Below are 23,856 nucleotides of genomic sequence, written 5' to 3' on the forward strand. Positions count from 1 at the left end.
GATCAGGAACTGAATCTCTGGCAACAGCCTTTTAACTTGGAGGGTGCTTTTCGATTTCTGCCCATGGGCTGCTTTTCTCGAGTGAGAACTTTCTTCTGAGAAGTTTATTCTCCGGATAAATATTTTGCTCATAGGCTGCTGCTCCAGCTTTAGGGACAGTCACGCAGGTGCTACATGGCTGGAGAGTAGTGCTTGCTGACGGAGGTCGCGTCTTTCGGTGGTGCGATCATATTACTAGATTCATCTCGATACAAGGAGAGGGCACACATTCCTTACCATATTTCTGTCTAGGTAAACATTCAGGTCAGTTTTAAGACTCGTTACATTTCATACTCGCCATATTTAGCAAAAGAGAAAAATATGCTGTCAAGTTGAAGGGTCCTTTCTCTTTGCACATTTAAGTTTTTTAATGCTGCTATGATGCTTCTTCATCGAAGATAACCTTCCAAATACAGGATCTGAAATCCAGCATGATCTGGAGCTCATTATTCCAATGCTTTTTCGTTAGTCTGCACAACTCAAACTGCAAATGGTCTCTATGCAAAAGACACTTTGCAGGAAACACTGATTTTGAGCCAACTTTAATTTTTTTAATGTGAAATGTTTATCCACTATTGCAGTTAAGCTTCGGACACTCTTCTGGCTCAGTTCTGTTGGGGATTATAATACCAAAGTAGGTGTCAACTAACACATGGCCTAATGTTGTTCAGTGGACTAGCAGTAGTCAATCAATCAAATCCTTTATTCGATCTTACACAGATCATAAAAGTATCATAAAAATATTTACAGTCACATTTTAGAAAAAAGACGTTATAAAAGATAGCTTAAATCCTGAGTCTTAAGAGTGCTACCATATAGATTAAGTTAAAAATCATTTAATCTATATACATAATACAGTAAAAATGTAAGTCAATTTTAAGTCGTCTTATGTGCCAACCTGCTTCCTCTTTTTAATACATGCCCATAGAAATTATGCTATCGAAAAGCACACAAACAAATTTTGCAAGGATTCCTGTTGCCTGCTTGTGCCTCCGTGTGCCCCTGTCGCCTGCTTGTGCCTCCGTGTGCCCCTGTCGCCTGCTTGTGCCTCCGTGTGCCCCTGTCGCCTGCTTGTGCCTCCGTTTTCGTGCCCCTGTCGCCTGCTTGTGCCTCCGTGTGCCCCTGTTGCCTGCTTCTGCCTCCGTGTGCCCCTGTTGCCTGCTTGTGCCTCCGTGTGCCACTGTTGCCTGCTTGTGCCTCCGTGTGCCCCTGTTGCCTGCTTGTGCCTCCGTGTGCCCCTGTTGTCTGCTTGTGCCTCCGTGTGCCCCTGTTGCTTGCTTGTGCCTCCGTGTGCCCCTGTTGCTTGCTTGTGCCTCCGTGTGCCCCTGTTGCCTGCTTGTGCCTCCGTGTGCCCCTGTTGCCTGCTTGTGCCTCCGTTTTCGTGCCCCTATTGCTTGCTTGTGCCTCTGTGTGCCCCTGTTGCCTGCTTGTGCCTCTGTGTGCCCCTGTTGCCTGCTTGTGCCTCTGTGTGCCCCTGTTGCCTGCTTGTGCCTCTGTGTGCCCCTGTTGCCTGCTTGTGCCTCCGTGTGCCCCTGTTGCCTGCTTGTGCCTCCGTGTGCCCCTGTTGCCTGCTTGTGCTGTGTAAATGTGTGTAGAGTGCTCTGTGGGTGTGTGTGGGGTGCTTTGTGTGGCTGTGTGTGTGGGGGGCTTTGTGTGGCTGTGTGTGTGGGGGGCTCTGTGTGGCTGTGTGTGTGGGGGGCTCTGTGTGGCTGTGTGTGTGGGGGGGCTCTGTGTGGCTGTGTGTGTGGGGCGCTCTGTGTGGGTGTGTGTGTGGAAGGGCTCTGTGTGTGTGTTTGTGGGTGTCATTTGCGAGAGATAAAGCTAGTGGCATTGTAAATGACAATGCCATTTATTTATGTTAAAAAAACATAAATAAAAATAATGTCAAGAGCAATGCCAATAGCTCTAACTTTAACAAAGGCAAAACCATTGCATTGTAAATGCTTGTTCTAGCATGGATTTCACTTCCTGTTGTAACAGCGTGATGTGCTCTTTGGACAGTGTTTGGGTGGCATGTTGGGTGGAGTAGATTTGAGTTCCAGGTAGTAACCATACTGTATAATTTGTCTCACCCACCTGTCTGTAGTAATGGTATTCCAGACTGTAGGAATTGTGTTAATCTTCCTCCGACTGGTGTTAAGTGGTCTGGAGGGAGTGTGAGAAAGTCACTGTTTGGTGGCGGTAGAGGCTCGGGTGTTATTATTACCACGTCCTCTGCCCTTGTTATTGTTTCCTCTATTGGAGCCTTTATTAAAGGTGCCTTGTGTATTACTTTTATATGATGAAGATGTTTGTGATGTGTTGCCTCTGCCTGAGCCTCGAAAGGAGGAGCGACGAAAAGAGCTTCTAGACTGTTGCAACTGAAGTGCACCCATGGACTTAACGGTGTCAGTGTCTTTTTTCATCTTTTCTAAGATGGTATCCACCACAGGTCCAAATAAGAAATCCTGGTTAATTGGTTGATTGAGTATGGTAGACTGCACTTCATTTTTAAAACCTGAAATGCGAAGCCAGACATGCCTGCGTAGCAATACACTAGTGTTGACAGACCTAGCGGCTGTATCAGCTACATCAAGGGCGCATTTTATGGATGCGTTAGTAATGAATTTCCCTTCCTGTATTAGGTCATTAGCTTTTGTCCTATAGGGTTCTGGTAGGTGTGGAGAAGTGTGGCTCAATGGTTAGAGCGGCAGACCCTGATGCAGAGGTCTAGCCCGGGACCAGGGTTCAATTCCCCGCCTCGGCGGGTCTTGGGCTCAAAAATTCCACGGACCTGATAATTCTCGCCTCGGTGCCTATTCAAATCATGGAGTCCCACTCTGCAACTCTGGGCAATAGCTTGCTTAATCTCCACAACGGCCCCCACAATGCTAAGGGGGTGCCCAGGAGTGGACACCTCACAGGGAAAGCCAGGATGGGTTCCACAGCGGTATTCGTACAAGCGCCTTGAGACCCTTGCGGGTGAGTAGTGCGCTATACAAGTATCAATTTACACATTTACATTTACATTTGTAGTAATCCCTCCAGTTTCTCATAGTGTGCTCTGTCATAGCGTGCTATGAGAGCTTTTGTATTGGCAATCCTCCAGGTATTTGAGAGGCCACTCTCTTCCCTGATGCTTCTAGAATTTTTGACTCCTTGTCAGGAGGGGGGAGTATCACCCGTTGTTTGTCAGTTAGCTCTTTTCCTAGCGTTACACACAACTAGGGAGTCTAGTGGTAGGTGAGACTTGATATAAGGGGATATGACAAACAGCTAGATTCATGAAAGGGCCGTTTTGCGAGTCTTTAATAGCGATTCATAAGGAATCGCTATTAAGGACTTGCAAAACGGGATTCATGTAGGAATTGCTAAATAAATTGCGATTCCTACACATTCCTTATTTGCGATTAGCAAATTGCTAATCGCAAATAAGGAATAACTCCCCATTCATTCCTATGGGCCTAAAGGCCCATAGGAATGAATGGGGAGTTATTCCTTATTTGCGATTAGCAATTTGCTAATCGCAAATAAGGATGTGATTTCAAGGGTGCAGGGGTGTCCAAAGGACACCCTGTAGCACCCCTGAAATGTGAATTTACACTGATGTTGTGCACACACATGTCCAAAGGACATGTGTGTGTGTAACATGCAACTTAGAAAAATGCATTTAAATGCATTTTTCTAAGTTTTAGCTATTTACCACGAGGTTTGACTTCGTGGTAAATAGCGTTCCTAAATTGCGAAATCGCAATTTTTCAATGTTTCATGAATGGCATTTAAGAAATCTCAAATAGAGATTCCTTAAATGCTAATCCTCGCAAATTTGCGAATTCTTTATTAGCGATTTTTGCATTTGGGATGATGAATCCCAAATGCATAAATTGCGCTCGCAAAGGGCCAGATTCTCAGAATCTGGCCCTTTGCGAGCGCAATTTCCTTTCATGAATCTAGCTGTATATGTCCTGTTTCAGGGTCTATATACAGTCTTTGTTGTGGATCTGGGTGAAATAGTTCTTCCTCCTCTGTCCGTGGCGCCAAAGATGTTGCTTTTTTCGACTGTACAGATTTTTTCGGGTCGAGTGTCTCTTTAGGCTGGACGTTTTTATCATGTGAAGCCTTCTTAGGGTCGACGGGCTTTTTCGGCTCGATGCCTTTTTTCGGTTCGAAGCCTTTTTTCGGTTCGACTGTCTTTCCAGGGTTGATGACCTGTTTCGGCTCGATTACCTTTTTCGGCTCGACAGCTTTGTTTTGCTCAATGGCTTTTTTCGGCTCGGCGACCTTCTTCGGCTCGACGACCTTCTTCGGATCGACGACCTTTTTCGGATCGACGACCTTTTTCGGATCGACGACCTTTTTCGGATCGACGACCTTTTTCGGATCGACAACTTTACTGGGGTCAACGATTTTTTTGGGGGGGGAGTGGCTTTGCGCGGTCCCAGGGTACCGAAAGGCTTGGGTGTGGTCTTTGGAGCCGAGACGGAAGGCGGGGCTTCTGAAGCTGTGTTTCGGTCACGGCTAAGGCTTTTATGCAATGCTTTGACCGGAGCCTTATGTGGAGGTGAAGGCAGGGTAGGGGCTTTGGTACTCACGGTTTGCCCCGGTGTGATCTGGTCATCGGAGTCCGACTGGTTCTCTACGCTGATTATTTCGAGATCTTCCGAGCCCTCTGCCTCTGGGAGTTCATGTTCGTCGTCGAAAAGGTTTTCCGGTTCTGGTGCCTGCCGCTGCATTTCTAGTCGAGCAGCTCTTCGGTTCCAGATAGTCTTTTTCGACCAGAACAGAGCACAAGCTGGACAGTTTTCTTCATTGTGCTCCGGAGATAGGCACCTGTTGTATACCCTATGCTTGTCGCTGTGTGGAAATGTGGCTCCACACTCTGGGCATTTTTTAAACGGGGTCCTTTCCATCAGTAGAAGGTCCACGTGGCGTCGAAAAGGCCCAACGGCCCGCGTCGAAGACCGGAGAGAAAAGGAAGTTTTGTCGAGTTGAGGGATACCGAGCGAAAACAATATCGTAGAAAGTTTAAAGTTTTAGAGGTGGAAAGTTGGAAAACTTCGGTCCCGAAGTTGGAGTTGTCGAAGTGCATCCGAGCCCAATGGCGGAGAAAAACAATCTGAGGATGGAGAAGATGCCCATGCACACTGTAGTCCAGGGGAGGAGTCATCTATCTCGTGATACTTCGAAGACTCTTCCAAGACAACAAGGTGCAAAAATCCGGACCCAACACTAGGCGGCGATCTATGCGAAGATATGAATTCAGCAGCCCACATGCCTCGAACATACTGTTACCATCTGATGTCAAGCCTGATAGTTTCACAGGTGATTCTATAGCCATGTTGGGCTTCAGGTGGGAAAAGATGAAATTCAAAGGGAGGATGGCTGACGGTAAAATATATGTGGCTAAACATGGTCAGTTAGTTTTAGGGTAGCCAAACCAAAGATAGTTGAGGAAAAGTTTGGACCCTTATAAAGCTGAGCAGGTGCCGGTTGTTGGAGAAAGTGTGGAGACGGATAATACGTTGAGAAAAGAGTTCCCTGAAGTATTTTCAAGAAAAGTGATCCAATGGAAGACCTTCCAATACAAAGCTATGTTAAAAGAGAATGCTGTTCTAGTGGTTCACAAAATGTATCAGGTTCTAATGTTGTTGAGTGATGACGTTGAAAGTGTGCTTGAGAAACTGCTGAACCAATTCAGTCATCTGATTTGATTTCCCCTTTGGCTGTTGCGAGATGATCAAATGGTAAATCGAGGCTGTGCATAGACTTGAGATCTCTGAATAAGAATATTTTGATTGAACGATGTTCACTTCCTGAAATCAATGAATTGTTATCTAAAATTAAAGGGAACTCCTGGTTTTCTACAGTTGATCTCTTGTCTGAGCATCATCAGGTTACACTTAATAAAAAAAGAAGATTGTCAGCTTTCCTAACACATGCAGGCTCTTTCCAATTTGTGAGGATGCCATTTAGGCTTGCCTCAGAGGCAGCAATATTCAGGGCATTTAATTCTTGTAGGATGATATCCTCATAATGGGGAAAAGTAAGCATTAGCATTATGTAAGGTTGATAAATGGGAGTGCATTGTTGAGAGATAAGGGGGTTACCAGCTGAATTCTCAAAGTGTAAGTTTGCAACACTTGAGGTTAGATATCTGGGACAGGACATTGGACAACATGGTATTAGACCAAAAAAACAATTGGTTGAGGTGGTGGTGGAAGTACCTGCACCTTCAAGTAAGGAGGACTTAAGGTAGTTTTTAGGACTAACTGAATAGTATGCCAAGTTTGTCTTGCTTTGAGAAAGCTGTTGAAAGAAAGAGCCAAACTTTGGTGGACTACGGATTGTGAGAATGCCTTTGAAAGTATTAAATAGGATATTGCAAAGGCACCCTCACTAGAGGGTTTTGATCCTAGCACTCTCTGCATTATAACCACCAATGCAAGCAATAAAGGGCTTAGTGTGGTTTTAAGTAAAAATACATTAAGGGCAACAAAGTGGTTGTCGCATTGGTATCACAGAGTTTGTTGCAGTCTGAGGAGATTTACTCTGTTGTCGAGAAGGTGATGCTAGTCTGTGTTTGGGGATTGGAACATTTCTGATCTTTTGTTTGGGGATCAGAATTAGAGGTCAGAATAGGTCATAAATGTTTCACGAAGTTGTTGTCAACTAGTGGCTTACCGAGAGCATCAACACGCATTACGATGATGTCCTTAAGGTTGCAGGATTTTATTTATAGGATTCAAAATATTCCCAGGGTAGGGAATAAGGTTGCAGATTGTCTGAGTAGATTACTGTTACATTTGAAGATGGCCCTCAAGAATACTGATTTTGATTGCCAAGTTGCATTGGTGGAGAGTGACAATTTAAAATGCATTTGCAAGGATGAATGGAAGGACGAGCATAACCATGACTTAGTTTTGATGGATGTAAGGAATTTTATCACTAAAGGTTGGCCTTGTGAAAATAATTTAAGTTAGGTTCTGAAGACATTTTGGGAGGTCAGACATGAACTTTGCTGCAGCAATGGATTTGTGATGAGAAATGTTAAAATCGTTCCTCCTACAAGTTTATGGGTAAAAATTCTGAGATTATTCCATGAAGGGCATCTTGGGATAGTGAAGTGGAAGAAAAGAGCTAAAGAGTCTTATTGGTGGCCGGGAGTTGATGTTTAAATGCAACTGAAGATAGTGCAGTGAAATACATCTTGGTGGTGGTGAACCATTTTTCTAAGTGGATAGAAGTAGGAAGTGTGCCTAAGGTTATTTATCTGACAGTGATAACGTTTTTAGATGAAATTGTCATTAAATAAGGATTACCCATGGTCCCCCTCTCCATTCCCCAGAAACCATGGTTTTATTTACATGTGACTGGAAAGTTCTTGGCACCCTATGTGGTATTATGTAATTCCTCTGTATTATTTACTTTCTTTTTCTCTTCATTATTGTCCATGGACACCTGGATCTAAGATGACTATGTTTTCATTAGTCGTGGCTCAAGTGAGACGTGACCTAATACCAAACGGTTGGGTACTGTATACACTGTGATTATTTTATATCCTATATTGATGTGTCAACATGCTGGCCTGTTGTGTTGATAAAGTATTTCTTGTTTTTCAAAATGTCAATGAAAACAATAAAAAAAATAATAATAAGGCTTACCCATGAGAGTTGTGAGTGACGATGGGGAGCAAATCACGTCAACAGTCAACAATGGTTGAGGATTTCTTGTTGAGAAACGGAGTACCACCTCAGTCTATCACCCAGCTGGAAATAGCGCTGTGGAACGGTTTAACTGTGTCATTAAGGGCTCCATTCAATTAGCCATCAGGAATGAAGCCAAGTGGTGGGTGGAAGTGATGAAAATGGTGGGGACCTACAATTTACCCCTACTATAACAGGGTTTAGTCCATTTGAATCCATGAGAGGCAGGAAAGCAAGCAATAAAGATAACTTAGTCTGGATGAGTGTTTTGAAGCATACAGATTGGTCCACAGAGTCTGTCATTAGGAATATACAGAAAACAAATGAGGCTTAGAAAGCTTACTATGATAAAATAACATAGTATTATCTATACTAACTTGCAGCTAGGGGAGCGGGTGAAGGTGAAGAGAGCTGAAAATGTGTTCAGCGACACATGAGCCACACAGCTTGGTGCAAAGAACCCTTATAGAGGGAGGAATGGCTGGACAGGAACATTAATAACTCATGGGATTGGTTGGGGGACAACCTGGAGGTGCCAGAAGAATCTAGGCCTGCAATGGTTACACCTGCATCTGGGGATTGTAGAGAGGTTCCTCTAAAGACCCAGGGTGAGTGTACCACTGGTTACACCTGCATCTGGGGATTGTAGAGAGGTTCCTCTAAAGTCCCAGGGTGAGTGTACCACTGCTGAGAGGAAAGTGGAAAAAGGAGATTTAAAAAATGACTTAATCTATGATAAGCATAGTTGGCAGAGTGATCAGGACACCACATAAATTCCATGATTATGTTCTAGAGTAAACAATTAATTTAATTAACTGTGCTTTTATTAAATGTAGTTTAGAATAGTCTTACTAATGAAATTGAGGGTGCTATAATTAGTATGTACGAAAGTTGCTGTACAACTGTTTAATAGTTTTTAAAGAGAAGGTATTGAGTCGAAGATACGATTGTGGGGCCCTCGTGCATCACAGGTAAAGTGTGCACAAGCGCTCACATTGTATTTGTCCATTTAGGATGTTTAAAGCAATTTGTTTTTGTAGAGAAGCAGTTTAGGGTTGAGGAATAAACTTGCCTATTTCCATACTTACTTGTGCGAATGATCTTTTATCAACACAATAGTGAGGTGGCAACACTGTTTCGTTAAGGTCATGTTTTTGTTTTCTTAAACTAGTCTGTAGGAGCGTGGCTACAACATTGCTTTAGTGTGGCCTTGTACCTCTCTGTTCTTTAAAGCAGTCTCATGTTTTAACTCTTTGAAGTGCAAGGTGGGACTACAGATATACACTACTACGGATTACCTCTCCGCTTTTCAAATATGTAGCAGGCTGGACTGTATTGACCAAAACTCCCAAGGGACTCCAACTAAACTTGTATCTCAGGGGGTTGTCAGAATATTCAGGAGCGGGAAGCCCTCCACAGTAGGAGCTGTAGGATTCTATCTGCAAACAGATAAAAGAGAAAAACAGATAAACCAAATCTGGGCAAAAGATCAGATGAAACTTTTTCACACATATGAAATCTTTATTTCATTATTCTACTAGTTAACACAGTTTTAACAATTAAGAAGAATGTTACTTAACATATAAGACTTTATAAGAGTTCTTTAACAAACATTTAAGAACATCAATCCATCAAAACCCACTAAAGGCGATAAACCCTTTGCTTGCAAAGCTCGGTTCAAATCACCTGATCACTTTCAGCGTGTGCCATAGGATAATGCTGTGCAGAGTCAGTCAACTGCACTGCACACCACAGAGGATGCTCTTCTCCATTTTATGGTTAGTGAGCTGAGAGACTGAGTATGTTACTTCCATTGCGCACTACGGTGACTACTCAGCTCCCTAATATGGTCCACGAGAAAACAGGGTGTGATAATAGGAAAAATACTCAGTAGTGCTGTGTATACCTGGAAGGGAAGAGGGTGCCTTTGTCTAGTGATCTTTAGTCAGCGCTACAGTGCAAAAAGAAGGAGAGAGTCTGTTCAGTAGTGCAGTACACACACAGGAGGCGAGAAGTTACATTAGGGGGCCTGTATTCAGCAAATTCAACCTGCATATTGATTCATAAAAGCATAAAATGATGAATCTGGCCTATGTAGGTAATATAAAAACCCCATATGGCCAGTTTTGACCACGTGTGATTTGAACATGGTCCTATGATGTGAGGAGGAAATGGTAGCATTTACATTTATAAAAGCAGCCTCTCCAGAAGGCGAAACTCACTATTAATATAGGACAGTTTGCACAGATTATACGTTTGTATATACAAATTGAACTTGCGCAGGTGCATTCTAAATCTAGTTTAGAGGAATCTGGTTAGTGGTCAATTTGAAGGTAAAATAATGTGCATCACCAAGGAACATTATAACCAGCATTAGCATTATATATATTAATTACAGTGACACACAGGACAGGAACACATTCCACCTTTATGGTGGCCACTTTATTAAATAAAGTGAGACAACATGTCAGAGGAAAACTTTGCTTAAGCTTAAGCTTCACCTACCTTCGCACCAACATCTCGTGCCATATCAAAGCACTCCATTGCAAGCATATGGTCAAGTCCAGGGTCCAAGCCCATTTCACCAACAATTGTCACACCAGCATCTTCAGCACTGAAATAATGCAAATAGTATAGGTGGTACGCTTTGTCGTATCAAACATGAGCAAAAGAGAGAATTCATTTTCTAAGAAATGAAAGTGCATCTCATGTTATAGAAGCATTTTCCCTTGCTTTTCTTACCCCTTACATTTGGATGTAGGCTAGTTTTGCAGCATATACAGAACATAGACTTGCATTTTCACAAGCTGTCAATCAAGAGCAGCAACTCCCAGAAATCAGAATCCTACACAAGGTCGGACTGGCCTGTTGGCCAATCAGGCAGTCTCTGAAGGGCTGGTCTGACAGGTCAGTGCGTGGGTGTGTTATTGGATGTTTGTGCACCTGTTTTATGTTCGGCTTGGCCAGTTTGTTCTGCTGATTTCCCTGATATTAAAACAAACATTCTCTGCATCACGCTCAAATCCATGAAGTCTTCCACACCTCACAAAACACTTATTCAACAATATATTTACTAGTTCAAATCTGCCCCAATTTGCATACATAGGCCACTTTTGTAGCTTTGTAATTCACTAATGCGGGTCACTTTTATTTTGGTGCCCGGCCTATTTTCTGTCCCAGTCACGCCCTGTCCCAACGAAGACCAGTATTCTAAGGAGCCCAAGCGAACAATCTTCTAAGTGGCAAACAAATTCTCCCTTTAAGGACCAATTGAGTCATTCCAGACACTAATGGCCAACAGGAAGGGTAGTGTGTCTGTACCAAGTCTTATCTGGGCATAGGCATTCTTAGCATTTTTTTAAAAAAACATTCCAAGATGGCCGCTGTACATGCACATGCAAGATAAAGAGGGAGGAGGCCGGCATCTCGAGCTGTCCAGATTACCATGTTAAACGTCCAACCTGCCCCCACACCTAGTAGGGAACATTACTGAGATTCTTACGGAACCAACACGGAGGTAGGATTCGCAAAATATACATGCTCAAGTGACACAGCGAGCGCATGACTCTTTAAATGAATGAACATACAGGAGTCAATGTAAGGAGGTCTGGGTTGGTGAAGATAAGATAAGGACCTCAACGTGAGATAGACCTCACAAGACCAGCTGGGCCTCCACTCCTGAGATTAATTCTGGGTGTTAGCAGTCCGGCACTAGGTGCCTTCGGCAACTGCTGTGTGACTTTCTAGGTCCCTTCACATGCATTTGCAAGTTTAGGGTTTGGTGTTTGGAATAAAGAATTCAATATCTCTCTTCATTAATAGTAGTGCAAAAATCTACAATTAGCTGTTGCACCCTACAATGGAAGGGCCTAGACTACAAGGGAGGGGCCCAGATGTTTATACCATTTACAATTTAATACAGGATTTGTTCTGTCTTTTCTCTATTACCAAACGCAACACTGATAGGAATTGTATTATTACCTATCCCACCTGTATTGGAAGGTATCTGGTATCTCCCATTCTCATCTGCCACATAAAGATACACCCTGCAAATGTCTAGCTCACTAGTATATTGCTGGGATCAAGGTCCTTATAATAGCTTTTGAACTCTGGCAGGCATATATGTAAGGTTGAAATTCTTTCTGACCACCACTTAGGGTTAAATTGACTCCCGTGATTTTCCTTTGAGCACCCAAAGTAAAACTACAGCCGGGTCCGCCATGAGGTAATCTTAATAAACTGTTCTTTTGATCCCTTCACTCTCTCATACTATCAGGGTTTAGGACAGCGCAGTCATTAATTACCAGTCACCCTGATAGGGACCGTCCCATTTTAAATCACCGCTCCAGCTCTCCACCTTGTTAAAAAGTCCCTCAGTATTGAGTTAAGCATGTTTGTGTCACACAAAACTACACAAGTGCGAGGAACGGGCCCAGTGATGAAGCATGACACCCAATGGTGGGTAAGAACCAAATGGCCTTCTAAAAAAGGAATCATTTCTCGACTCCTCAACAGAAAGTTGATCCTTGACATTTGCCATCAGCTCCAGGTCTCTATTCATGCCCTCCTAGAATAATGTAACTTTTTAAAAGTACAACAGTGGTTTACCTGGGTAATCTACTAATATTGTATTATTTTTCTTATAGCTTTTGAGAGGTATGTAACTTCATTCTTCCCTTTTCTATACACAGACCTTGAGGGAGCACAAGGACCTCAGACAGAAATCCATGAATGGATTTCATTGAAGGGGGACGCTATAGACTTTACAGGGGCATTGGCATGCTTGTCCTAGCCTCTTTGCGACACAAACCTTCACAGGTGTAGAAGAGCAGGGTGGGTTAGTACACACACTATTGCACACAGTGTTGTATGTACTGGCATATTAGAAATTTGGTTAGTGGTTGGCTGGGGTCTGAGGCCTAGTCAATTAGCGAGCACAATCCTAGTAAGGGCATGGCACAAGCATATCCCAATGTAACCTGTGCTTGCCCCTGGTAGCTTGGCACAGAGCAGTCAGGCTTAACCTAGAGGCTATATGTACAGTGTTTGTGCAACACTTCAAACAGTAAAACAGTTAAAATACCACACAAAAAGATCCCACTCAAGGTTACAAAAATAGAGTTTAATTTAAGAAATAAAAAAAATCAAACATCCAAACAGTAGAACTGGAGTTATTAATTTTTCAAGAAGAAACTGCAAAATAGTGCCTAAAAGCAGAAAGCGCCAACCTGGGCTACCTGGTCATGCTGGGCCGGGTCAAAGTCAAAAGTTCAAGCCAAACCAGATTAGTCCTGGTTAAAGTTTACCTTCTCAATTTTTGTGCCAAGAGTCCTGTTTGCTTTGGAGAGGGTCGCAAGGAGAGCGTCGTAGGTGGTGCTCAATTTGGGGCGAGGAGCAGACTGGGTGTCACGGGTGGACGGGCTGGTGCTTTGTATAAGTAGACCTCCGCAGGCAATCGAGGCTTGCCGTGTGACGAGATGGGCTACTCGCGCTGAATTTTGGTGCAAGCAGCACGATTCCGGTGTGAATCGGCCCATTCACAATGAGCCCAAAAGCTTGATTTCAGGAGCTCCTGAGCCACACCAAGGGTTCAGGACCTGAGATGCATGACTTGGAGACTAGAAACCCGTTTCAGTTGGGTCCAGGAGTTGGTTGGGGAGTCTTATGTCCCTAAGGCTCAGATAAGGAAGCCAGCAGACTAACCCTGTTGAGTCACTCTAGAATCCTAGGTTCAAGATGAAGTTACAGGTTACAGGTACGGGGTCACCACAGCAGGGCAGCAGTTCTTTTAGAGCAGTGGTCCTGCAGAGTGGCATTTCTTGTAGCAGCACAGCAGCCCTTCTTCCCGACAGAGTATCCACAGGTCCAGAAGTGCATTGAAGAGTTGGTGTCTGAGGTCCTTTAATAAACAGAGGCATGCTTTTGAAGTGCACAGATGCCCTGTCATCCCTGCCCTGGCTTCAGCCAAACTACAAGGGGTATGCAGCCCTCTGTGTCGAGACAGACACAGCCTATTCAAGTGTAAGTGGGGCTGTGCCCTGCTCCTCCCTCCAATCGTACCAGTGATGGCCCATACAGTCACACCTAATCTCCCACTGAGTGTTGCTGTCTAGGAGGAATACACAAAGCCAACTGTCACCCACACCCAGTCATGTGACCCAGAGATAGGCACCAAATGGCTAAGGCAATAAAATGCCAACTTTATAAAAGTCCTCCACTATATAGCATTAGGTCCATAATCAGTAAGGCTAGGCCATCTATAATCTCAAACCACAACACAAATGCCAATACTGATGTCCATTCAACCTTCCGTTCAAAACCGATGATCACACACCTTAATTGTCATGACCATATGATTGTTTATTCGTTATTTTCTTGTTTTTTTCCTCGTTTTTCAAAAGGTTTAAAAAAAAAAATACATTATTCCTCAATTTGACAATTCATTTTATTAATAACATTACAAAACACAGGGACAGCACAATTACAATATATACTACAATGAACAAATCACACAGACTATACACACAACAAATATAACATTACACCAACTTGGTTCAAAACAATTTCTTGCTCAGGTTTTGCACAAGTAAAGGCTTCTTTTCGAAACAAAAATAGTGCTTGATATCTGCATTCAAAAGCAAAGCTTAAATAGTTTCTACACGGGCATCAACCAAACAGTGACCTTACTGAGCTCTCGTGCTTGTGGCGCACCGCTGCTCGCTCCCGCATGGTGGATGCCGCCGCAAGCACGAGTGCAGTGCTTGAAAAGTGAAGACTGATGGCTAAAGGCCCTCCTAGAACCATTCTAAAACTTATTCAGGGACGTTTTAGTTATGACTTTCACTAAAAAAAAACAGGAATTCACTAGTTATAGTTAGAAATCTCCAATCATAACTTGGCACACTCGCACTGCCCATGACCTTGCACGTCACAAGACATCAGAATTTACATAGTCCAAGGCATCTTTAGAGACAACTTACTTCATATCACCTACAGCAAGGCCTGACGCCATGCAAAAACATTACCATCACCCTCTGTGCGTGGCCAAAGAATGAGCAAAAGGCCTGCCCTTCAGCCAGACATCTGAACCAACCATCCATGTAGACATAACCAACTGTACAACGCCTTTGTTCATTAAGTTCAGTACAGCAATAATAATTTCTAGATTTTTGTGCTTTGTGATGCTGTGTTTTGTCTCCAGGTTTCTTTTGTTGGTCCAGATTTACACTGCTGGGTCGTTCACAGTGATACGGATGCTGTCAACTGTGCAGTGATATGGGAGGTCACCAGTGGCATCGTTGATGATTTCATCTGTGACATCATGTGTGAGGTCAATAGCATTGCATTTGGGGGCGCGGGTCGAGATATGTAGTACCCACAAAAGGAAATTTCAGGGGGTTTTAGAATAAAACTAACTATATTGCACTTTTAGCTGAGGATTCTTTAAGGGAATGTCTATTTTTAACAATTGCTTTTTTTAATACATCTTCCGAGTATCTAATCAGTGCATTGTATTTTGATGATTCACTGTACAAAGTCCCATCCCATCCAAACCACATGCAACCGGCCTTGTGCACTAAGCTCTGGGTGCAGGGTACTGCCTACAGCTCTGTTCCCAAACTTACTCCCATTGCAAACAGTTGTGTCCAGCCTTGGGCCGTGCACAGTAGCATAGGGCATAGCCTGAAGTAAAGAAGGAGGATCACACTGTTTTTCTTCTGCTAAGAGGTGAAAGAAAGAGTAGCACATTAAGCTATTTTGTTGCGTTTATACAGATCTATCAAATGGTGCCAACTTTATTAGCTTTTATGCCCTTTCCTACTTTAACTCCGCCCCCTCGGACAACTCTGCCCCCTCGGCCAACTCTGCAATAAACTTGAGATGCAAGCCAGACCTCCGATTTGCCAAACAGCGCTACTGGTGTAAGCATAATAAAATCAAGGTAAACTGCAGCTTAGCTGAACTATTTGCTTTTTTTACCTGGCAAATTCATCTGATTTGGGGTGTCAAAAAAGGTTATTTTTCTTCTCTGTTTGAACAGCAAAAATACACATCATGCACACAATTCCCCTATAACATGTTTTCCAATAATGGCAATCTTAGTAATTGATCATAAATTAGTGAATACAAGATCACAGAAACTGAAATAAAGGGTTGTTTGTAATCAACCAATCAAGTCTCTCAAAAAAAGTTACTTTGAAAATGTATCTGCAAATTTAACCATCGAAACAGCTATAAATGGAACCCTGAAAATCTGTAATGACAGAAATATATCCAAACCACAAAAACACACCGTTTTCAGTAAAGGTCTAGTTCATACCATATTTGGGTAAATTTGGTTCAGAAGTTTCTGAAAGCGAGACTTTCTACAGGACTTAAAATGGAAAAGGCATATTTTTTGAACGCCTTAAAGCCCCGTTTAGGTTTCCCATATCCCAGGGGCCGAACTGCACCAAATCGGACATACCAAAACTGATTCCAAATCATATGCGAACCTGTGCAACAGCACCAAGGTATGAGAAAGTTAAACTTTACTATTCTGAAACTACTTAGTTTTAATGGCTGCTGCATCACTCATCAGCATAACACCAACATAAGGTGGTTCATTAGAAAGCTACAACTTTATTAGCTGCAGATAGCATGTGGGTGTGTTTAAAGCCCCAGCTTCCTCCTTTTCATTTTATACGTAAAATGATAAACATTAATCAGCTCCTATTAATGTACATTAAAATGTCCATTCATTTTTTCTAGAAAAAAAGTCTTGCAGAACATTTAAGACATAGAAGTGATATTTAGGGATTATTAGCCATACCTCTTATGTAAATCTTTCATGGCAGGTGTAAGATAACTGGCTGTGACTAGGTTCACTTTGTTGTTGATGCATTTTTTGGCAACAAGAGGATGGGCTGCATAAGGCAGCAAGCTGAAAGAGAACACAGTAAACTGTCAGAACATTTTAATGAAGAAGGGAACATAAATAAACTGTTTAAAGTACATGAAAGCTTGGATCACAGATTTATTGTTGTGGTCGTTTTGAAAGCAGTTCAGAAATGCTCCGACAATGTACATGCTTGAGAGAAAGACTTCATTCATTCCAAATCAATTTGTTAGTTCAGAATAAACACACAAAAAATGAATAGCCACTTGTTAGATAACACAATTGAAGCTAGAATTCCATGAATTCAACTATCACAGAAGGCTCCAGGTCCTTTTCATGGCACTAAATTTACCACAATGAAACAGTCAAACATCATTTAGCGTAAAGTGTCACAGCCACTGGACACCTCACTCACTCTTTAGAGAATACCATAGGTTTCATATCAGAGCACAAAGACTAACTACTCAATTTCCCAAAATTATCTGCATTTTCTACTGGTTAGCACATCATTAATAACATAACATCAGTCTATCAGTAACGGACTTAGTCCGCACCATTACCATTATTGATATCAACATTCTTAATATTAGTTACAGCACTCCAGGGATGTGGCAAATATCCCTGGCTACCCTATCAGGTTGAAGACTAGTGAGAGATACATTTAGGTAAATTAAGGATCAGAATTTATGGAGAGTGACCACACAAATATTGCAGAGACATTCTCAGCCTATATTCTCAAGCGGCAGAAAAATCTTGATTTGAACTGGGACAGAACCACAGCACTATCAATTCAACCAGTTTAATTGAAAACAGGCGCTTTAGTTTACTGGGTCTTTACCTTTCTTAAGAATGGAATGCACACATTTAGGACAGAGATTGTTGGTGTGCAGTCACCAGTAATTAGGGGAACTTAAATCTTATCTGATATTTTCATGCTGGAAGGTTTGGTGCATCAATCAGATATCTATCCATGTTTGGTGGCAACTTAACTAGTAGTCAGCTGGGTGTTGTTTATTAAAAATGCTATACATTTTTTAACAGGCTTCACTATCACTTTGAAATTATTAATGATACTATTGGGCACCACATACATTTTCAGCAACCTTAAACACCCTTGTTTCGTAATGTAAAACTGTTGTGCCGTCTTTGAGCCCTTGCAGTGCTGCTTCATTCAAGGCTGGTAGATCACATTCATTTTTAGATGTACTAACTCATGGTCCAGGCCGAACTAAACCTTCCACGTGGGTTTTCAGTCATATTTTTCTTTCATCTGCTTCCAAATAATTTAGTCCACACTATGACCTTTAAGTGAATATGTTAAGAGACATTTTGAGAGTTTTACTCCATTGATCTCCTTTCAACTTTGTCTTTGCTGAAACATTTACTAAATATTCTTTTACATCTTTGTCTGGATTGTAAATGTGTTTACTTAATTTTAATTGTGCTTATGATTTCAGCCCTTCCACTCCAATAACACTGCTAAGCCTTGGGGACCAGGAGGTACTACTGTTGGTTATCACATGCCTTCAGAATTGTTGCCATCTGCGAACTTATAAGTGTAGTAGTTGTGGGAACTCAAATAAAGTATGCTATACCTCTAGCAATTTTCACCAGATTACGTACATATGATTACAGAAAGTCATTTTTTTTAAAAAATTGATTTATTCTGTTTTGAACATTATCCTCTTTTCATTGCACAGATATCAATGCCAACAGATGAATCCAGCTGTATAGCATTTGCAAACAGCTGTGCTCATTATTGTGATCTCAAGCAGTTTTCGCGCTCCAAGTCTCTTCTGCAGCACAACACGTACGTTTAGTTTAGCTAAAATTGCCCCCCCCCCCCACTGCCTCCCTTAACATTTTTTGGTGCCCTTTTTAGGATTGAACCGCCGACGGTTGTGGGTTCACATCTTTTAAATGTCAGTTCATGCCTTCACTGTAACGAAAGTGCATCTGATGGCAGCAACAGCCATGATTACACAAGGGTATCAGTGAATAAGGCCATTGCCCACTGACCATCGGTACGCAATGCCACACCCTCAGCTTTAGCCCTCTTCCTTACTTCCACATTCAACCCGTACTGGGACGGTCCTGTTCATAGATCTCCAGTGCATCTCTATGGCGCACCAAGTAAATTGCATGACAGGATCCAGAAATCTAGATCTTCCCCTCTGCGTCCCAGGATGAGCATATAATCCCAACAGACAAGTTTCCATAGTAAACAAGTCTGTCTTGTCCACTGTCCTCTAGGTCAGTGGTGTCCACTTGCCAGAAGGCTGTTACTCTCAGGCAAGTCTATGTCATATGGGTAAAATCTGCACCTATCAGTGCACATTTAGGGCACCGCTTATTGTCACACCGAGCCATCAGCCTATGTGTAGTGAGGTACATGGTGTGCAGGAAGTTTAACTGTGTATATTTGAACATGGTTTTCCCAGATACCTGATGCCGTTGTTCCAGCGCAACCGTCCATTAATTATCCCCCAACTCCTTCCCCACCTCACCATCCCAGTAGGTCCTCAACTTCATAAATATGTCCATAATGTGTTCATAGTCACGGGTTGGAGGGATCTATAGAGCCATGATATCAATTCATGACCACCCCAAAGGTGAGCAAGACCTGCATTGGCTCATGTGCAGGAGGTTCAGTGTTGTAGTCCCCTTATAGGTCCTCAGAGACTGATGCAGGATTGCGTACAGCAAGAACTGGGATTCTGGTAGGGCGTCATAGCCAAACATGTGGAATTCAAGGAGCTGCCCATCTTCATAGCAGTCACCTACAGTGTGAATTACTACTTCCGTTTGTGCCTGCATTTGCCTAGCCATAGCTCTGGGGATGCAGACCAGTGGGAGCGCACATGTATAAAGTGGATGACCCGGTACCCTCCGGACTACTCTTTTACAATCAATCAATCAATCCAATCCGCAATGCAGACGATACCCAACTCATCACCTCTCACTGACGACCCCACCACCACAGAACCATCTTCCACAGATGCATGACAAATGCTGCAGCCTAGATGAAGAACAACTGCCCGCAGCTGAACAGAGATAAAACTGAAGCACATTTCTTTGGCAACAGCAGCAACACATTGGACGACTCCTGGTGGCCAGCATCCACTCCCTCCAACCACGCCAGAAACCTCTGAATCATCATTGACAACAAGCTCACCATGAAATCACAGATCAACCCCATCTCCTCAGCCTGCATCCTCACTTGTGCATGCTACGCAAGATCTTCAAGTGGCTAACCCTACACACATGACGCACGTGACACAATCCCTCATTACCAGCCGACTGAACTAAGGCAATGCCCTCTACATAGGAATCCCCAAACACTTTCTAGAGGTTTCAGACTATGCAGAACGCTGCAGGCAGACTCATCCTCTGCCTTCCATGACAAACCCACATCACACCCCAACTCAGTAAACTACACTGGCTCCCCATAAAGAAGAGATGCCAATTCAAGCTCATGACCCACACACACAAGGCTCTACACAACCAGGATCTGCATACATTAACCTCCGCCTGAACTTCCACCAGCCATCGAGAAGACTACGCTCCGTCTCCCTTTCACTTGTCCACACTCCCTGCATCTACCAAAGCACAAGTGGCGGACGCTCCTTTTTCCACATTGCATAAAGACCGCCCACGCACCTCCGGACCATCACCTTGCGTCCAAAATTCTGGATGACCCTCAAGACCGGGCAGTTCGAAAAAGCTTCAGGGCCTGCAAGCGCCTGGATAACCTATTGGGTGATTAGCTGCACTTTATAAATCCTGATTGATTGATTGATTGATTGATTGATTGAACATTGCAATGCTCTCATTATGCCGGAAAACAGTCTGACACCAATGCAAATAGCATTGATGACAAAGTGCAGCCCTGCTACATTCCTCTGAGGACCGCAAATGGTTTTGATATAAAGAAGCCCGTTTAGACCCTTGTCAAATCTCTTTCTGATGTGGAATTGTGGGCAACAAATTATTTGTGCGAATTAGAAATTATAATGATCCAAAAGTGTGAATAATAATGCAGTATAGTTATACCACATTTTTATGTGCAACATTATTTTAAACTTTGATGCAGTTTCTGGTCTTCTCCTCACCCCCCTTTCCAATAACACAGAGAGCTATGATGTAAATGGACTGTAGTGTTCGAAAGCATTGTATTGTGGAAAAAACTTTCCATTGTGTACCTGATGTATCATTTTGAATGATTTCCACTGCCAGTTCCGATGCAGGTGTGTAGAAGAACATAATTCTATGTGCTATTGTCAAGAAAATGCTTCATATTGTGTTGTACATCTCCAGAATGCAGTTGCTGAGGAAGCAAGCAGAACATTTTTCTTACCTTAAGAAATGGGTTAGAGTTAAGAATGTTTTAGGCTACCAAAATTGTTTTTGATTTGCCAACATGACCAACTCCTGATCATACCATGCTGAATTTGCAGTTTTATGAATTAATATGCATAACCCCTGGTTTTAAAAGATCAAGTAAGGACTTCCCATTTTCCTCCTCAAACACCGTCTGATTAATTTGAGATTCTTTTCCTCACTTAGGATGCTGTCAGTACGCTTTCTGAGTTTGACACTTAGAATTTAGAGTTTAGAATTGTATTTACTCACTAGGGTTTCTGTTATGATTCTGTATGCTGTATCTTAGTCTTCATGTTGGATTATGCATTTTCTCTGTAATGTTTTTATTAATGATTCTGTGTTAACCTTTTAAACTCAATTTTGATACAGAACTCAGTTCTTGAGTAGACACCATTTCGAATTATGATTTTACTCTGTTAAGTTTGTGTTATTGATGGGAAGGGTAGTTTCCTACTGCTAGATTATTGGGAAGATTCACATAGCGGAACTGTCTAAGGTAAAATGTGGGGGTTCAACAAAACTGGGGTTCGGATGATTATTGGGGGTTCAGTTCCTACACCCTTGCTGCCGAATGGAGGAAGGTGACCCACCAGATCGACCTCTCACCTAAAGACATGTACTTCATCATTGCACACAGTAAGTCCCACAGCGGCCATACTGAATTCTTTTTGCAAATCCACTGTGAGAATAATTTCATCCGGAAACAATCCTGCAGGTATCTCCTCAAGTACTCTAAAAACTCTCCTAATGTTTTAGAGAAGCATTTTGCTTGGTGATGAAGCTGTTCTGCTCTTCATGTATCAACTTCAGGAGATGTGAGTACAGATGGTACGGTAATATTTTGCAATTACTTTTATAATCCAGGTTTAACATGGATCGAGGTCTATATGAGGATATGCCAACAGACTCCCTCCCCAGTTTCAGGATAGACACAGTGAGTGCCTCCCTGGTGATGGCAGGCAACGAACCTTATTTTGTGCCTCCTGGTGCAGTTCTGAGCAGTGTTGCATATTTCTGGTAGGACTTGGGGGGCAACGCATTGGTTCCCCGGGTTTTGTTTCTTACTAGGTCTTTAATGGCCCATCTACCTCAGTGACTGGTACACCATGCTCTTCTTTAGCATTGGTTAGCAGGTGTTGAAGAACCATTCTGTCTAGAAATGTTTCAATCTCTTCCTGTGTAACCAGACTGTGCGGCTAATATGGGCCCTCGCAGTAAAGTGTGAATTCCTCATGTATAGTGAGCTGCGTGTGTGTCACTGACCACTCTTGAAGTCTAATCCTAGTGATAGGAATGTCCCGTCCTTCGACTTGATAAGCCAATTAAGCAGCCCATCCACTCTGCCCCCTTCCATGTGGTTCAATGTTATGCATTCACAGTAAGTAAAGGAGCACTTACACTCTACCGCACACACATAATTCTCCCCGTCTTATACCAGGGATAATCTGTTTGTGGGGAAGTATGCAAGCTATCCTCAAGGGCACGAATGGTCCTCTCCAGGACAGTGAAATCAATTTCCAAAGTTCTTTTGTGCCCAATGACTGACCCATACAGTGACCCTAGATCACCATCTTAGTTCCGATATTGTCAGTGGTATGCCTGTTAACCTGGAAATACTTCAATATTGAGTCTCCCAGCGGTTCTAAAAACAAAAGGTATTGCAGGAGCGGCATAGGCAATTTCCATGTAGGTATGGGGGGCAACCTCCTTCTCAGCTATAGTGTCATCAGCAAGAGATTATGATCAGAGATTTTGCAGCACAGTTATTCCACATGTGTGACCGATTTAAGGAGCCTGTTGGAACAAAACAGTTTATCCAGAAGACATGTAAGCCGTATACCAGAGAATAGAAGGCTTATTCCTTGCTGTTCCTTGCTGTCACTAGGTTTGTTGAGCCATATGTCCACCAAACTCCAAATGTCAGTTCAGGCCACGATATCTTGTACCAGTCTAACCATGGGAAAGTTTGTTTACCGTGGTGTAGACCATCCACTTTGCAGCTGTAGTCCCCTCCCAGGATCCTAGGCATAGGCTCTCCTCCAGAGAATATAGGAGCCAGGGATGTCGGCAAATGTTTCTGTCCCATGTTGAGGGCATCACCCGGGCCCTGTCCTACATCCCAACAAGGAATACATATCGGTTCTCCCCCTGAATGTGTGCCGCGCTCAGTTCGAATGGGACCCCTGGCAGTACTACAGAAAATCAATTTTGAAGAGTACAAGCTGCTTCTTACCTGATAACAAGGTCATGTTTCTTCACCAGTGAAGACAGCTTATCCTCCAGTTTAATAACATCCATTGCAATAGGAATAGTGTTGTGGTATTTCTTTGCCAGCTGCTCAACTTGATCCTTCATCACAGACACTGATATTAAAAGAAATAATAAGACATTGTCTTTCTAATGTATTCTGAATTTAAAAATGTATCATCATTTTCAACATTGGCATATGCCTGCTCATCGAAGCCTTCAATAACTATAACATATCTATAACCATCTTGCCCCAAAACAAGGACTACTGATTGTTCCACAATATGAGCTCATGGCATCAAGACAATGTGCAAACGCATAAGGAGTTCACAGAGTCACTTTTATGTTGTGCTTTTCTGTGCTCCACAACAAACAACATGATTCAGAAAAGGGGGTGGTGATGAACAGAGTGCCTGAATTAAGCATTCCACTCTTACCCAGTCCAAAGATCAGGGCTTGATCCATCACCGTTTTTTAGCTCACTGCACCATCCCAGCTCAGAACTTGGCTATATGCAAATTAGTCTGTTCCTGTCCCAGTGCATGATGGGAACAGGGCAAACCAAACTACCAAGCCAATTCTTATACTGGGAAGGAAACAAGCTTCCGGGGACCGGTTTCTGCCATT

General features: G+C 42.8%; 1 protein-coding gene across 1 annotated transcript in view; it reads right to left on the reverse strand.

The window, feature by feature from the left end:
* Positions 1-23,856, reverse strand: part of AASS (aminoadipate-semialdehyde synthase) — a 579,454-nt gene that overhangs the window by 101,033 nt on the left and 454,565 nt on the right. Inside the window, exons 15-18 of the mRNA XM_078680774.1 lie at positions 23,216-23,345; positions 16,534-16,644; positions 10,227-10,335; positions 9,020-9,160 (exon numbers count right to left, since the gene is read on the reverse strand). Coding sequence (XP_078536900.1) covers positions 9,020-9,160; positions 10,227-10,335; positions 16,534-16,644; positions 23,216-23,345 — 491 coding nt within the window. The remainder of the gene's footprint in view (positions 1-9,019; positions 9,161-10,226; positions 10,336-16,533; positions 16,645-23,215; positions 23,346-23,856) is intronic.

Source organism: Lissotriton helveticus, chromosome 1_1 (genome assembly GCF_964261635.1).
Source record: "Lissotriton helveticus chromosome 1_1, aLisHel1.1, whole genome shotgun sequence".
NCBI lineage: Eukaryota > Metazoa > Chordata > Amphibia > Caudata > Salamandridae > Lissotriton > Lissotriton helveticus.